At 45.0% G+C, this 15,211-nt stretch overlaps 1 protein-coding gene across 1 annotated transcript; it reads left to right on the forward strand.

The window, feature by feature from the left end:
• Positions 1-1,006: 1,006 nt before the first annotated feature.
• Positions 1,007-14,365, forward strand: LOC102796938 (cyclic AMP-responsive element-binding protein 3-like protein 3-B). The gene is made up of 10 exons (XM_006786663.1): positions 1,007-1,027; positions 1,267-1,365; positions 1,682-1,955; positions 8,498-8,628; positions 8,788-8,898; positions 9,164-9,270; positions 12,252-12,320; positions 13,579-13,663; positions 13,940-14,033; positions 14,145-14,365. The coding sequence occupies exons 1-10, from the start codon at positions 1,007-1,009 to the stop codon at positions 14,354-14,356; spliced, it is 1,203 nt and encodes a 400-aa protein (XP_006786726.1). The 3' UTR covers positions 14,357-14,365.
• The last annotated feature ends 846 nt before the right edge of the window (positions 14,366-15,211 follow it).

Here is a 15,211-nt window from a genome sequence, read left to right on the forward strand (position 1 = left end):
TTCATTATGTGAAATATTACCAAGACTATCATTAGAAACTCTTGGACTGTCTTAAAATCATTTTAGATGTGCCAGAACTGTCTCCAGCTAAACGACAGCTAACTGAAAGATAGTTCTCATCTCGGTTTCTGGCTTTGATGACCAAAGACCAAGCCCGAAATCTCAGTGTAATCCTGACTTTTATTGACTTTTACCTTTTAATTAAATTAGTTTAAGTCTTCATTCAGCCTTAAAGCCATAAGAAGAATCAGGAAGAAGTCCCATAGAAGGTGAGCATTTTTTCTTTTCCTTGGATTTCCATCCAGAAACCTCCCAGACAGCTTCAGCTCTGCTTCAAATCAGATCTCTGCGCTGTCTTTCAGTGTCAGTGAATAGAGTTTGAAGTACAGCTGCCCTTTTTATTAATCCCTCAGTGGCTTAGAAGCACATGCTGACTTTCTTTTACTAACTCTCTCTAATTTTCAAATAATCAAATAGACAGTTTCTAACCCTTGAATTCAGATGAAACCCTTTCATGTGTGTTTCCACTGCCTTGTGGATTCCTTAGTGATGAGCAGAGAGAGGAGTATTGAACTTTTGTTGGGCTTAGTCCAAACTGGTGCAAATTAAATGTCAGTCTTTCCACTTTCTGTGTTTGAAAGCAATAAATTGGGCTTTAAATTTAGCTTGTCCAATTTAAAAAATAAAAAAAGAATTTGACAGCATACACCAACTGCTGATTTATGACATCAAAGGTCACACTTATTTACAATTAAGTAATCTCCCTTCTTCTTGTCCCAATTGGCTGTCTCTGCTGTCTGACTAAAAGGGGATTGGACAGTGTTCAGCTGGGTTGGGGAATGCTGTTGTGTGATATGGCATTTCAACTTTGTCCCTGAAGGCTGACTCAGACGTTTCTCCTTCACGCTAAAGGCACAAGGAACGTACCAATCTGGCCGTGTGCTGCATTTGTATGCCTGAAGGAGACTTTCACTGAAATTCCACCAGCTGCTTTAATGTCAGAATTATGACACTGACTACAGACAAGGTAAGATCACTGGGTGCAGTTGATGCTTTTTGTGTAAGAGAGTGATTCAGCATGAGTGCGTGTCAAGAAAGCGTCGCTTTAAAAAAGCCGAACGTGAATGCAAGTTTGTCAGAGACAAGTGAAGTGTGAGATTGAGTTTTTGACACCCAGGTGAAATTGGGTAATACTGTGGAAAAACATTTTATCTTTTGAAAAACTGAGAAACACTTCAATTTCAGAACCATCACTGTTTGTTTCAGGTGTACGATGGGATGGACATCATTGACCTTCTGCTCAAAAACACAGGTGAATCCACCAGTTGCCACAGCAACCAAACGTGGACCAGCTCAACTAATGATGTAAGTGTGCTGCTCATTATGCACAGTTTGCTCCTAAACCGAATCACTCAGGGGAAAACATAATCATGGCCACAAATTCACCTCATCATGAGAACCTGACTGCTGAGTTTAAACTGTATTCTGGGGTGTGCCTGATTGTATAGCGGCAAGTGTTGCAAATAGCAGGAACCAAAGGAAACAGAGAGAGAGAGCAAATTGAAAGCCTGGTGTGTTTATGCTTCTGTGTCTGCTTGTTTGTGTGATTACTATTATCTATGATCTAGATTAATTCTGCCAATCAAGCCATAATGTAATTATGTATGCATACTCTCTTCAGACACTGAGCACTAAACGAAGCAATCCTGATGATTTCTTGGAGTTCCTGCTGCATGGGAGCGACTCATCCTCTGTGCCAGCATCACCCCTGTGGTCTCCCTGCACCAGTGACAGTGGCATCAACGAGGACCCCCTGACAGATCCCACAAACAGCCCTCACACAGCCTCCTGCACAGCCTTCACTCCCTGTGACATTCAGGCTTTCACGCAGTCTTCATGTCTCGTGAATCAGACAGTGGCAAATGAAAAAAAGCCAGATGTCGTCATCGATCTCGGTAAGACAACATTTAAATAGCAAAGGGTTAACCGGCTTGCTTTTTTATACAGGCCAGAAACATGTACTGAACTTCAACCTGTAAAGCAGTAGTTTGTTTTAACAATGAGCGCAAATGTGAGGTCGAGACGCGTAAAGAACAAAGTAACCAGGGCACAGGACTACCAGATAAAAAAGGGGAAGCTTTTGACATTGTGAGATCTCTCATTTTGTGCTTTCTGTAGTGGGATAATGGGGGCTTTTGACTGCGCCTCTGATGGCGGACCTTTCAAAGAGCCACTTGTTTGGTTTTTCCCATTTTTGAACATCTTTAAAGATAAACGGTTGTGATTGTTGCCATTCATGAACTGTTTTGTGAGGGCAGCTATTTTGAATGTTGGTTCATTTCACCGTGCAGGTTTTTGACCCACCACTAGTGCCTGACATATCTGAAAATGACCGAGTAAACCTAGACACATACATTTCATTTAAAAAAAACCCCCACATATATCACCTTCTAATTCCAACAAAAGGTTTTAAAACACAAGCAAATACATCCACAAGGTCATACTTATGAGGAAAGGAAAGTAATCTTTTCGGGCTGTAATTTCTTTAACTCTTTACATACCTGCTTAATTACTCATCGGCATCACAATTACGGTGGAAAGCTGTTTTATTTGTCTGTACTGGACTTCATCAGTGAATGAGTGAATAAATTCATCATTTACTTGGATTTATACAGTATATATTGTCTGTTAGGTTAAAGGTCAGTGTTCTTTTAATTCATTACAGGGAACAATTGTTGTAACACTGGTCTTATGCTTGTAAGACCATATTACAAAGTCACTTTCAGCAGCTGCTCGAAGCTTTGTAACAGCTATTACCATGAAGGTTAAATCCATTGTGCATTTGAAAGGTAGCGACAACTACACAAACCGCCATAAACTGCAGCCTTTAACTCGCCACAGAACCAGTGTGGGTGTAATTCAAATGTATGAATTTATATCCACGAGGGAAGCGTTACTGATTTAAATGCTCCTGCCAGAAAAGATCAGCAGATTAGACCAGAGGGTTCCTAATGATTCGAAATGGCTGTGGAGTGTTGACATATCAATATTAATGCAACCCTCACAATTTAACATTAGTGTTTCCCAGTGTTTCCAGTTTTCCACATTTGCTTTGACACATTTCTTGAAACCTCACATTATTTCTTTTTCTAAGCTGTTAACACAAAACCTAGACACAATGCTCAAAGTCAAACTACTATTCATAAAACCTCTGACTCTTGTAAACAATCGTATCGAAATAGTTTCGACTGTGCTTTCAGGTCACACTCAAATCCCGCAACAATAAGAGCACTAACGAGCCTTCATTGAGCAATACATCAAAAAAATGGAAAACACAACATCATGGTGTGGACTTTAAAAATAGTTTGAATAATCAGAATAAAATAGAACAGAAAATCAAAATGCAAAAAAATGAACAGAGTACAAGAAAACGGATCATTACAAAAATAACTACTGTTAATAAGAATCTTAATGGAAAACAGGCACAGTTAGTGATTTTCTGAGGTTATTTAATAGAAAAAACTGTACTGTGCTGATGCTGTACTCATAGTATCTACCTAATAATACACAGGAGCAAGTCTGCAGTTTATAATCCTACGATTTATGTGTGATCTATCTATGTATCAAAGGTGGAGAGGCATGCCATGGAGGGACATTTAACTTTGTGCCTGCACCTTCAGTCTGAAGATATTAAAGATCATACCTATATTTTATCATTGGAGAAGGTGTCCACCTCAACAATAAGCGAAAACATCCATCCATCCATCCATCTTCATCCGCTTTATCCGGGGCCGGGTCGCGGGGGCAGCAGCCTGAGCAAAGAGGCCCAGACCTCCCTCTCCCCAGCCACCTCCTCCAGCTCATCCGGGGGAACACCAAGGCGTTCCCAGGCCAGCCGAGAGATATAATCTCTCCAGCGTGTCCTGGGTCTGCCCCGGGGCCTCCTCCCGGTGGGACATGCCTGGAACACCTCACCCAGGAGGCGCCCAGGGGGCATCCTTGTCAGATGCCCAAACCACCTCAGCTGGCTCCTTTCGATGTGGAGCAGCAGCGGCTCTACTCTGAGCCCCTCCCGGATAGCCGAACTTCTCACCCTATCTCTAAGGGAGATGCCAGCCACCCTTCGGAGGAAGCTCATTTCCGCCGCTTGTATCCGCGATCTCGTCCTTTCGGTCACTACCCACAGCTCGTGGCCATAGGTGAGGGTAGGGACGTAGATCGACCGGTAAATTGAGAGCTTCGCTTTTACACTCAGCTCCCTCTTCACCACGACGGACCGGTGCAGCGTCTGCATTACTGCAGCCGCAGCCCCAATCCGTCTGTCGATCTCCGGCTCCCTTCTCCCATCACTCGCGAACAAGACCCCGAGATACTTGAACTCCTCCACTTGGGGCAGGACCTCATCCCCGACCCGGAGTGGGCACTCCACCCTTTTCCGGCTGAGAACCATGGCCTCAGATTTGGAGGTGCTGATCCTCATTCCCGCTGCTTCACACTCGGCTGCGAACCGCTCCAGTGCGAGCTGGAGGCCCTCACCCGATGAAGCCAACAGAACCACATCATCCGCAAAGATCAGAGATGAGATCCTGAGGCCACCAAAGCGAAAGCCCTCCGCCACTTGGCTGCGCCTAGAAATCCTGTCCATAAAAATTATGAACAGAACCGGTGACAAAGGGCAGCCCTGGCGGAGCCCATCACCCACCGGGAACGAGTCCGACTTATTGCCGGCAATGCGAACCAAGCTCTTGCAACGGTTGTATAGGGATCGAATGGCCCGTAGCAATGGGCCAGACACCCCATACTCCCGCAACACCTCCCACAGGACACCCCGAGGGACACGGTCGAATGCCTTCTCCAAGTCCACAAAACACATGTAGACTGGTTGGGCAAACTCCCATGCACCCTCAAGTATCCTCGAGAGGATGAAGAGCTGGTCCAGTGTTCCGCGACCAGGACGAAAACCGCATTGTTCCTCCTGCATCAGAGGTTCGACTAGCGGACGAACTCTCCTTTCCAGCACCCTGGCATAGACTTTCCCGGGGAGGCTGAGGAGTGTGATCCCCCTGTAGTTGGAACACACCCTCCGGTCCCCCTTCTTAAAGATGGGGACCACCACCCCGGTCTGCCAATCCACGGGTACTGCCCCTGATCTCCACGCAACATTGCAGAGGCGTGTCAGCCAGGACAGCCCTACAACGTCCAGAGCCTTCAGGAACTCGGGGCGGACCTCATCAACACCAGGGGCTCTGCCACCAAGGAGTTGTTTAACTGCCTCAGTGACCTCGCCCCCAGAAAATGGCGGGTCATTCCCCTCATCCCCAGACTCTGCTTCCTCCTCGGAAGACGCGTCAGTGGGATTAAGGAGGTCCTCGAAGTATTCCTTCCACCGCCTGACAATTTTCTCAGTCGACGTCAGCAGCGCTCCACCAGCACTATACACAGTGCAGGTAGAGCACCGCTTTCCCCTCCTGAGACGCCTGACGGTTTGCCAGAACCTCTTCGAGGCAGTCCGAAAGTCTTTTTCCATGGCCTCTCCGAACTCCTCCCACACCCGAGTTTTTGCTTCAGCCACTGCCCGAGCCGCATTCCGCTTGGCCTGTCGATACCTGTCGGCTGCCTCCGGAGTCCCACAGGCTAACCAAGCCCGATAGGACTCCTTCTTCAGCCTGGTGGCTCCCTTCACCTCTGGTGTCCACCATTTGGTTCGGGGATTACCACCACGGCAGGCACCAACCACCTTGCGGCCGCAGCTCAATGCAGCAGCTTCGGCAATGGAGGCGCTGAACATGGTCCATTCGGACTCAATGTCCCCCGCCTCCCTCGGAATGCTGTTGAAGCTCTGCCGGAGGTGTGAGTTGAAGATCTCGCGGACTGGAGCCTCTGCTAGTCGTTCCCAGCACACCCTCACTACGCGTTTAGGTGCACCAGGTCTGTCCAGCGTCCTCCCCCGCCACCTGATCCAACTCACCACCAGGTGGTGATCAGTTGACAGCTCAGCTCCTCTCTTTACCCGAGTGTCCAGAACATATGGTCGCAGGTCTGGTGATACGATTACAAAATCGATCATCGACCTACGGCCTAGAGCGTCCTGGTGCCACGTGCACTTATGGACACTCTTATGTTCGAACAAGGTGTTCGTTATGGCCAAACTGTGATTAGCACAGAAGTCCAATAACAAAGCACCGCTCGGGTTCAGATCAGGGAGGCCGTTCCTCCCAATCACGCCCCTCCAGGTCTCGCTGTCGTTACCCACGTGAGCATTGAAGTCTCCCAGCAGGACAACAGAGTCTCCAGGTGGAGCACCTTCCAGCACCCCCCCCCAGGGACTCTAAGAAGGCTGGGTACTCCGAACTGCCACTCGGCGCATAAGCGCAGATGACAGTCAGGACCCATTCCCCGACCCTAAGGCGCAGGGAACAAACCCTCTCGTCCACCGGGAAAAACCCCAACGTACCGGCAGCAAGCCGAGGGGATATTAGAATACCCACCCCAGCCCGCCGCCTCTCACCAGGGGCAACTCCAGACTGAGACAGAGTCCAGCCCCTCTCCAGGAGACTGGTTCCAGAGCCCAAGCCGTGCGTAGAGGTGAGCCCGACTATATCTAGCCGGTACCTCTCAACCTCACGCACTAACTCAGGCTCCTTCCCCACCAGAGAGGTGACATTCCATGTCCCTATTGCCAGTCTTGGCAGCCGGGGGTCAGTCCGCCAGGGCCTCCGCTCCTGGCTGCCACCCGGCACACAATGCACCCGACCCCTATGGCGCCTCCTGCAGGTGGTGGGCCTGCGGGAGGATGGGCCCATGTCGCCTCTTCGGGCTGTGCCCGGCCGGGCCCCATGGACTAAGGCCCGGCCACCAGACGCTCGCCCTCGGGCACCCTCCCCGGGCCTGGCTCCAGGGCGGGGCCCCGGTAACCCTATCCCGGGCAGGGTAAACTGTTCCCTCTGTGTTTTTTTCATTGGGGTCTACACCTCAACAATAAGCGAAAACATCTGGATAAAATGTCATCCTTTCCTTCTTATCTCAAGCCTTACCTCCTGAACTGAAGTCACACGAAAACATATGCACAAATTTATTTATTCCTGATATTGTCGCAATTACAGTCAGTAGATTAGACATGTGACCCTCCAGTCTGGGACAGCTGACAGAAAACAACAAAAGCTGTTTGTAAATTAACATTATGGCAGCTAATTTCTTAAAATTCAAACCTTCCCTCTGATAAACAGCTTGATTACATTCTCACATTGTATGTGAGTTTATTCATCAAAGCCCAACAATGTTACATCAATTTTAAAGAAAGTTTCACTCATCCTGGCAAACACCAGCTAACAGCAGCAAAAACAACAGGCTAAGGCTTAAGCATATCCTCAGCAACTCACCTCATCTCATATCATCCATCAGAACTGACCTTCGCTAACTCATCAACTCATAACGAACTCTCACAAACGTCCACAGCCCACTTCAAAGTAAATAGATGTGGACACCTCTCACCCATCATTGGCTGCTGAGGTAAACAGTGGGCTGACAGCCTTCACACGAATAAAGAAATTGAGCTCAAACAATAGTAGATACACACTGGCTGGCTGTGGCGATTATGGAGTACAGTCTAAAAATAATGTCTTTGATCTCTCTTGGCTGGCTAAAACATTTTTCTCATATTGCAGCAACTGTAGCTCGGATTATGCATTTGAATCGAGATGGGTAAGAAAGCAAAACTCAGTTGACTGAAATTTACTGACATCTAGAGGTAAAAATGTTTACTTACTGTAACTTTAAATTGAAACAAAGAAACAAACAAAACAATCATTTTTAAAGGAGCTCACAGAGAGCTAAACAAAGCTGGAGTGGGAGAATATTCCATATTCTAGGTGCCACAGACTGAAATGCTCTGTCAGTCCTGAGTCAGTCTGAATGCTGAACCATTATATTCAGCCATCACCATTATTTGTTTTAAAAGTGGCATATCAGGTTTGATTAATTGCGAAAAGCTGACAATATAAAAATCACACGTTCTTTAGCCTAGGTTAACTGGCTACCTTAAAACTTTCTCACATTTTTTTAAATATAATTACAAGACAATGTCGTGATGTCACAAATAGTAAAGATACATACTCCAAATCAAGCCAATATTTTGTGTGAGTTTTCAAGGTACTTGGCTGGTTGCTTCTTTCAGGTGGCTTTTGTAGATTTTGGCTATCTCGACATCTTTAGTCTCTCCCAGACTGACTCCATGAGACAAGAGCTTGATAGGGACTGTGACATCTGGTGCATAATTGGTGCAGGCATGATCAGTCTCCTCCCTGGTGGTGCCACAGGATGGACAGGAATCCAAGTGTCTAAAATGCCTAAAAACCTGTGCAGCATTGTGTGTTTGCAAAGTGTTTTTAAAGCACAGAAAGATGCTGCAATGACTGACGTTTTGTGGTGGGTTTTGTTTGAACTGCAAATACAAGCAATTTTGTAAACCATGTACTGTTTTCTCTGCTTTAATATGCAGGCTGTGAGTCTGGCAGCTTAGATGAGGATATCGGAATTTCATACTACCTCACCACAAACCAAAATCCTCTGCAACCACCCAGCCATTCTCTCACCGTGAAGGACCTGCTGTTATCCAACCTGGGAGACAAAGTAAGAAGGGTTTTATAATTGTGTTGAAAATTAAAATACGTGTGGTGTCCTGTCCAACTCTGACTGAAGGAGAATTTTATTATCTGCCTGTGCCTTCTTGGGGAAAGCTGCAAATAGAGTAACTTTAAGTGAAATGAATTCTGTCCATCTGGTTCACAGGCGCAGCGAATCCCCCAGCATTCCTTGCGGGAGCTTGTACTTAATGAGGATGAGAAGAAGCTTCTGGCTAAAGAAGGGGTAAACTTGCCCAGCAGGCTGCCTCTGTCCAAGGTACATGAGCGATATACACATGTATGTAGGGCAGACGTCTCTGCACAAGCATGCTCCAAACACATCCACAAACACACACTCGTGATCTAAATCTGTATCCCCAGTTACACAAAGTCAGCCAGATATGATGCCCCCCCCCCCCCCCCCCCCCCCCCCACACACACACAAACACACACACACCTCTCTCAACCTAGTTTCATCTCACATACCTTTTTCTTTATTCTCTCTTGTCCTGGTCTCCCATGTGTTTCATCTCCCTGACAAGTTTGAAGAGAGAGTTTTGAAAAAGATCCGGCGGAAAATCCGCAACAAGCGCTCAGCTCAGGAAAGTCGGAAGAAGAAAAGGGAATATGTTGATAGCCTGGAAGAAAGGTATGACATTATCTCTGCACCGACTTAGGAAACATTTTTTTAATCATCTGCTTTGGATTTTTTATGTTTTTCAGTGATTCAGTGAGTGTTTTGTTGTTCATTAAGTAAAGCACACTTCATGTTTCCTGGTATTTGTCAAATAGTTCCCTGAAAAAAAAATCCTCACAGCTCAAAAGCTCAAAAAGCTCAAAAAAACAATTGTACAACAACCTCAAACAACGCTAGTGAGGTGTTTTGAATTAAAAAAAAGAAGAAGGAGAGCTGTGCAGCAGTAGTTGTCATTGCCTCCAGCAAAACCAATTAATTACAGAAACGTATTCAAGAGAAAAATTATATAGTGCCAAAATTGATAAAAGAAATACAACCCATTGAAATTCAGTTCCAGTGAAGCAGCCCAAAATGAAAGACATAAACCTTGTTATTTCTTTATTTATTCACTAATAAAGGTCATTATCTGGATACACAAAGAAATACCATTTTCAAGAGATTGCTGCAAAAGAGAATTTCTTTTTCATTTGAGGAATATTTAGATAAAAACAAAAAACAAACCTGTACATAAGCATTACTGTCTATAATGCCAACGGCACTTCAGTAAGAACAAACATACAAAAAGATGATGTTTTAATAATGCATAATAATGAAGGACAACAACATTCTCACATTAAACTGTGTTGTGACAAAAAACTAAACCAAGATCCAGAAACAGTCCTGTGAGAAACTAAGCACACCCAGTGATTCAGTAGCTTGTAGAAATACCTTTAGCAGCAATAACACGAAGTAATTGTTTCCTGTATGACTTCATTAGTCTCTGCCATCATTGTGAAGGAACTTTACTCCACTCTTCTTTGCAGTGTTGCTTCTTAAATTCATCCACAGAGCTTTTAAGGTCTCACCACAACATTTCAACAGGTCAAGGTCTGGACTTTGACTGGACCATTGCAGCACCTTGATTCTTTCCTTCCTTTCTTTTTGGGATCGTAGTCCTGTTGTTGGACCCAGTTTTGCCCAAGCTTTAGCTGTCAGACAGATGGCTTCACATTTGGCTCAAGAATACTTGAGCCAAATGTGAAGCCATCCACCCCCCCCCCCCCCCCCCCCCCCCCCACCACCACCACCACCACCACCGTGCTTGACAGCTGGTGGGGGGGTGTTTGTGCTGATACACTGTGTTTGGCTGTCTCCAAACTTGGCACCGTCCATTATGACCAAAACACCTCAATTTTTGTCTAATCCTTCTAAAGGACATTGTTCCAGAAGTTTTGTGGGGGTTGTTTTTTGTTTTAGATGAAACCCTTCTAAACAAGCCACACTTGTTCAGCCTTTTTCTAATTGTACTGTCATGAGTTTTAACATTTAACATGCTCACTGAAGGCTGAAGCTCTTAGATTTTTTTTTTAAGTTTTTGTAAGGATTGGATGGTCTGACTGAGGTGAATTTTCTGGGATGTCCACTCCTGGGGAGATTGGCATCTGTTGCTTTCCACTTGTGAATAATCTTTTTCACTGTAGAATGAAAACATTTTCTGAGTGGCCTGATAACCCCAATTGCTTTTCTAAGATCGTTGCTGATGTCTTTCCTGCTTGGATTTGTGATAACGCGTACCTGAATGCTCCAGACCTGCAAACTAGCAAATCGTCTTGACGATCTGTTAGTCAAGTGCATTTCATTAGCAGCGGCTAATTTTTAACGCTCTTCTTCTGCACTTTGACTTCGTTTTTATTGACATAGTATAATATGTCACGGTTTGCAGTTTATCTGAGGTTGTATATACTCATTTTAAGGCCTCTTAGAGATCTTAATATTGTTTATGAGAAAAAAAATCGGTGTTCAGTATAGTCAAAGACCTGAAAGTTTCTACAGTCATTGAACATTGTAAAGAAACTCAGAATACCCACCATACTGTGATAACTGCTCCACTGTGGGGCACCAAAACACTTAAGGTCGATCTGGACCACTTTCTCATTGTGCATAGACGCAAACTCACAGATGTAGTCAGGAGAGAGAATGGATTATTCCTAAACACGATGCCGCAACCCAGAACAGCAAGCAGGTTTTCTCAGAATCGCGTCAGTCTTCCTCCTCCTTCTCTACCTCGAGGCTGCTCGGAATCAGCCTCACCACACAGCCAGCAAGCCTTTGTCACCAAATTTATTAATCCCACCTGCCTCCCACATGCTGGCGCTTCAACCACATCACAACTCCACAAACAGCGCTGCGTGGTCGAGCATGTAATTTGACTCGCCTCAAAGAAACGCAATGCAGCAATGTTCCCCAAATTCCTTTGTTTGTCAAATCCCCCTAGGTTTATCATTCATCAGCTTCTCTTGGGGGTATTTTTAGAACTTGTTTCAGTCTGATGTGGTTCTTGAGATTGACTCCCTCGCACTGCTGGACTCTTTTAAAACCTGCCATTACTGATCTGTATCAGAATAAAAGAGTCGATTGAGAATGAATGGAGGTGTTTTGGACCACGGGTGTAGCGGGTGGGATAAAGCCAGTACACAGTTTGAGCTTTAAAAATGGCCAAACACAAAACTGAAAACTGTCTGTGTGTTTTGCGTACTAATGAAAATGTCTTACTGATGTAACACAGGAGGTTTATATATCTAATTACATGCTATCAACATCTCAATCAAGCTTGAGCTCTACTGTCTCCTGATAACAAAAGTTTCATGGCAGAGTGAGATTGTCTCTCCCAGAGTCAGCATTCGTTGATAATTAAACCAGATTCAAGCGGAGCGTATCAACAGGGTGTCATTATCAGTCGAAGGCATAATGGATTCACAGTGACTGAACCGAACAAGAGAGACACCAGAAGAAGAAAGGGGGTGGAGTCCCTGGATGACAGAATGGGGTTTGCGATAACAGTCAGCAGGCTGATATTGGCAGAGAGAGAAATAGAGGGCAGGCGAGGCAACATCATAAAATGATATATTTTTTAATACGATTCTGCCCTCATTCTACTCCTCCTCTTTCTGTAGGATGTCTGCATGTGGTGCTCACAACCTCGAGTTGCAGAGAAAGATCCAGCAGCTGGAGGAGACCAACAAGTGAGTCCTTAAGTGAGGCAACAAGTTTAACCTGATGATTATTGGCATTAGATGCCTGGACGACTCAGTGTTTTGTACAATGATGGAGAGCTTAAAGTTCAAAGTCCAGAAAATACAGTAAAGAACATAACACACTTGATTAGCTTTACCTGTGACAACATCCAGGACTTGCTTTTGAAAGTTGCAATGAAAAGCAAAGAGTTACCATAACTACAGCCCAGTGCACTACACTTCAGCATATGGTCTGGAAAAGTTCAAGTCTCTGAAGCTTTGGAAGCTATATCCTGGCTCAGGCACAGTCAGGGCACAGCTGCAGAGCTCTGGCATGATCGAATGGTCACTGTTAGATTTTAGAGAATGGCTATTTTAGCTCTGCAGCAATTGCTCCTGTAAAAATAGCACCACAGATGTCTCGGTTTTTCAGTTTATTTCCCTGTTTCAGTTATTTAGCTACTGTGTTTTCATTAGTGGGATTATGTCTGGTAGTATTTAGTATTTTCTTGATGGCCTAAACCACTTCATCTCAAGGCTATGACACCATAAGGCCTGTTTCATGAAGCCTAAAAGCAGAAATATAGGATGACAGAAAAAATTAAGATTGACCATATATAGTCAGAACATCCGGGTGTCGTACATTTAACAATGGCCAGACTGAGGAGGTGCAGCCATATGAAAACACGGCATAATTGCATTTGTTTCCCATCAAAGTCCCTACCGGTTGAACAGATAAGGCAGCAGGATTAATCAAACCTGGACGCGGGGCTTGTGCAGAGCAAGCTGCACAAAATAAATCTCCACGACATCTTTTGTGACACCGCTTTCATGAAACTGAGTCACGGCTGAAAATGGCCAAACCGTTCTGCCTGTTAAAGATTCGGGACTGAAGAGCCTGAGAGTAAAATTACCAGAATACAAAGTGCATACCATTCCAAATCTTCACACAGCTTTTCCAACTTTTCTTTCTTTTCACTCGGCAATTTCACTGTCCTGATTTTTTTTTATTCTTTTTTCCCTGACGCTGGCAGACTGCTGCTTGTAAAAACAAAATGTGTGAAGGCTCCACACACACACACACACACACACACACACACACACACACACACACACACACACACACACACACACTCTTCCTTCAATTTATCGTTCTCTCTCTCTCTCTCTTTTGCGAGAGTGATCACAGATGCTGGAAATGATGAGACCCCTTATGTCAAACTTTTGCACAGCCTCTTTCATCTTTCTGTCTGGATTTGTGTTGCAGTGCTCTGCTGGAGCAGCTAAGCCAGCTACAGGCTCTCCTTCCTAATGGCCCCAGCAAAACAAGACAGAAAGCAACCTGCATCCTGGTGAGATAGAGCATTATGTAATTTTTCAGGCAGTCATAATTGTAACAAAGAAATACAGTAAACATTAAAAGTTCATAAGCACATCGAGGAGCGCGAGTGTTTGTACCGGCAGGACTGCGGCTGTGAATGCTTTGAATATTTAAATGAGTCAGAGAAGCACCCGTTGTGCAAAATGTTATGTAGTTGTGTGTGTAACAACCTACTCAGTTTCTTCTTTCTGATCTGTGTTTTCTATGCTTGACCTCTTTTTGTCCATCTGTCTGTATTTACATCCAGGTCTTGCTCCTCTCCTTCTCTCTGCTGATTTCTTCAAATCTTCGACCAGACCCTTACAGCCGGCTCAGTCAGGCAGACTATGCAGAGACCAAAGGTCTGTAGCCATCATGCATGGCCAATCTTGCTTTCTTTTTTTCTTTTTCGTCCATGCACACTCACTCATGCACACACACTCACTCTTCTCAACCGCATCTCTGTCTCTCAGTGCCGTCCCGCTCCCTGCAGTCGATGGATGATGCCCGAGACATCCCTCCTCCTCCTCCACCTCCTCCTCTTCCTCTTCCTCTCCTCTGCGTTACCAGGGGCTTTGAAGCCCTGCGCAATCTGACAGAGAAGATTAGGCCCTGGACAGATCTCCCCAAAGCAGACGTCCCCTTCTCTCGCCATCAAGATCACAGGCACAAGGACCTTCACTGATTTATTCTAACAAGAAAAACGTAGCGCAGGGGTGCGAGTTTGGATGCGAGTGCAGCCCCCAACAGGTGTAGTTTAAAAGCTTCTCTGCATCTGCTTTTCACTACAGAGGCTGGGTGAGAGGCTGCTCCAGCACATAAACATCCAGTTGAAAGGTGTTTCAGGAATGCACTTTCACAAAGGCCAGTAAAGAGGTCATTGACGAGAATGTAATCATTTTTCATTTTGCTCTGAATAGAAAGCCTTTAAGCACCTGCTGGATCACGTATGCTGGATCATACCTGTGCAGCTGATGCCTGTTAAATACAAACACATTAAATACACATGCACGCTCACTACTGTGATTTATTATTTTCTTTGAATATATACCTTGATCTGTGGCGCATTCAGTAGGAGCTCTGCGCAGTAATTTAATGATGCATTTGCATTTTTCACTGTGTGTGCATGTGTGTGTGTGTGTATGTGTGTGTGTGTGTGTGTGCTGAGGCTTAGATGGTTAAATCTTTGAGACAGGTTGCTACTGGCAGGATCAGCCGGGTGTGAATTCACATTTTCCCCAGGGAGTTTTGGACCTGAAAGTTTTGTTGTTGTTTTGTTTCCTTCCTCCAGCGATACCATGTGTCCTGTGTCGAGGAAAACCGATTTGCAAAAATAATGAGACAATATTTTGAAAGCAAAAATGATTCGGGGTCTTCAAATATGACTCAATGAGCAAATAAAAGCTTCAGGTTCACAGCCAGCTGTCAAAACACCAGAGGAAAGTGGGTTTCAGTTTCATATCATTATTTTTGAGAAAGAAAAATATTGCTTACTGTAATTGTGGAAATGTAACTAAAGACTGTTTACAGATCGACGTGA

Source organism: Neolamprologus brichardi, chromosome 18 (assembly GCF_056152115.1).
Source record: "Neolamprologus brichardi isolate AB-2024 chromosome 18, ASM5615211v1, whole genome shotgun sequence".
Taxonomy (NCBI): Eukaryota; Metazoa; Chordata; class Actinopteri; order Cichliformes; family Cichlidae; genus Neolamprologus; species Neolamprologus brichardi.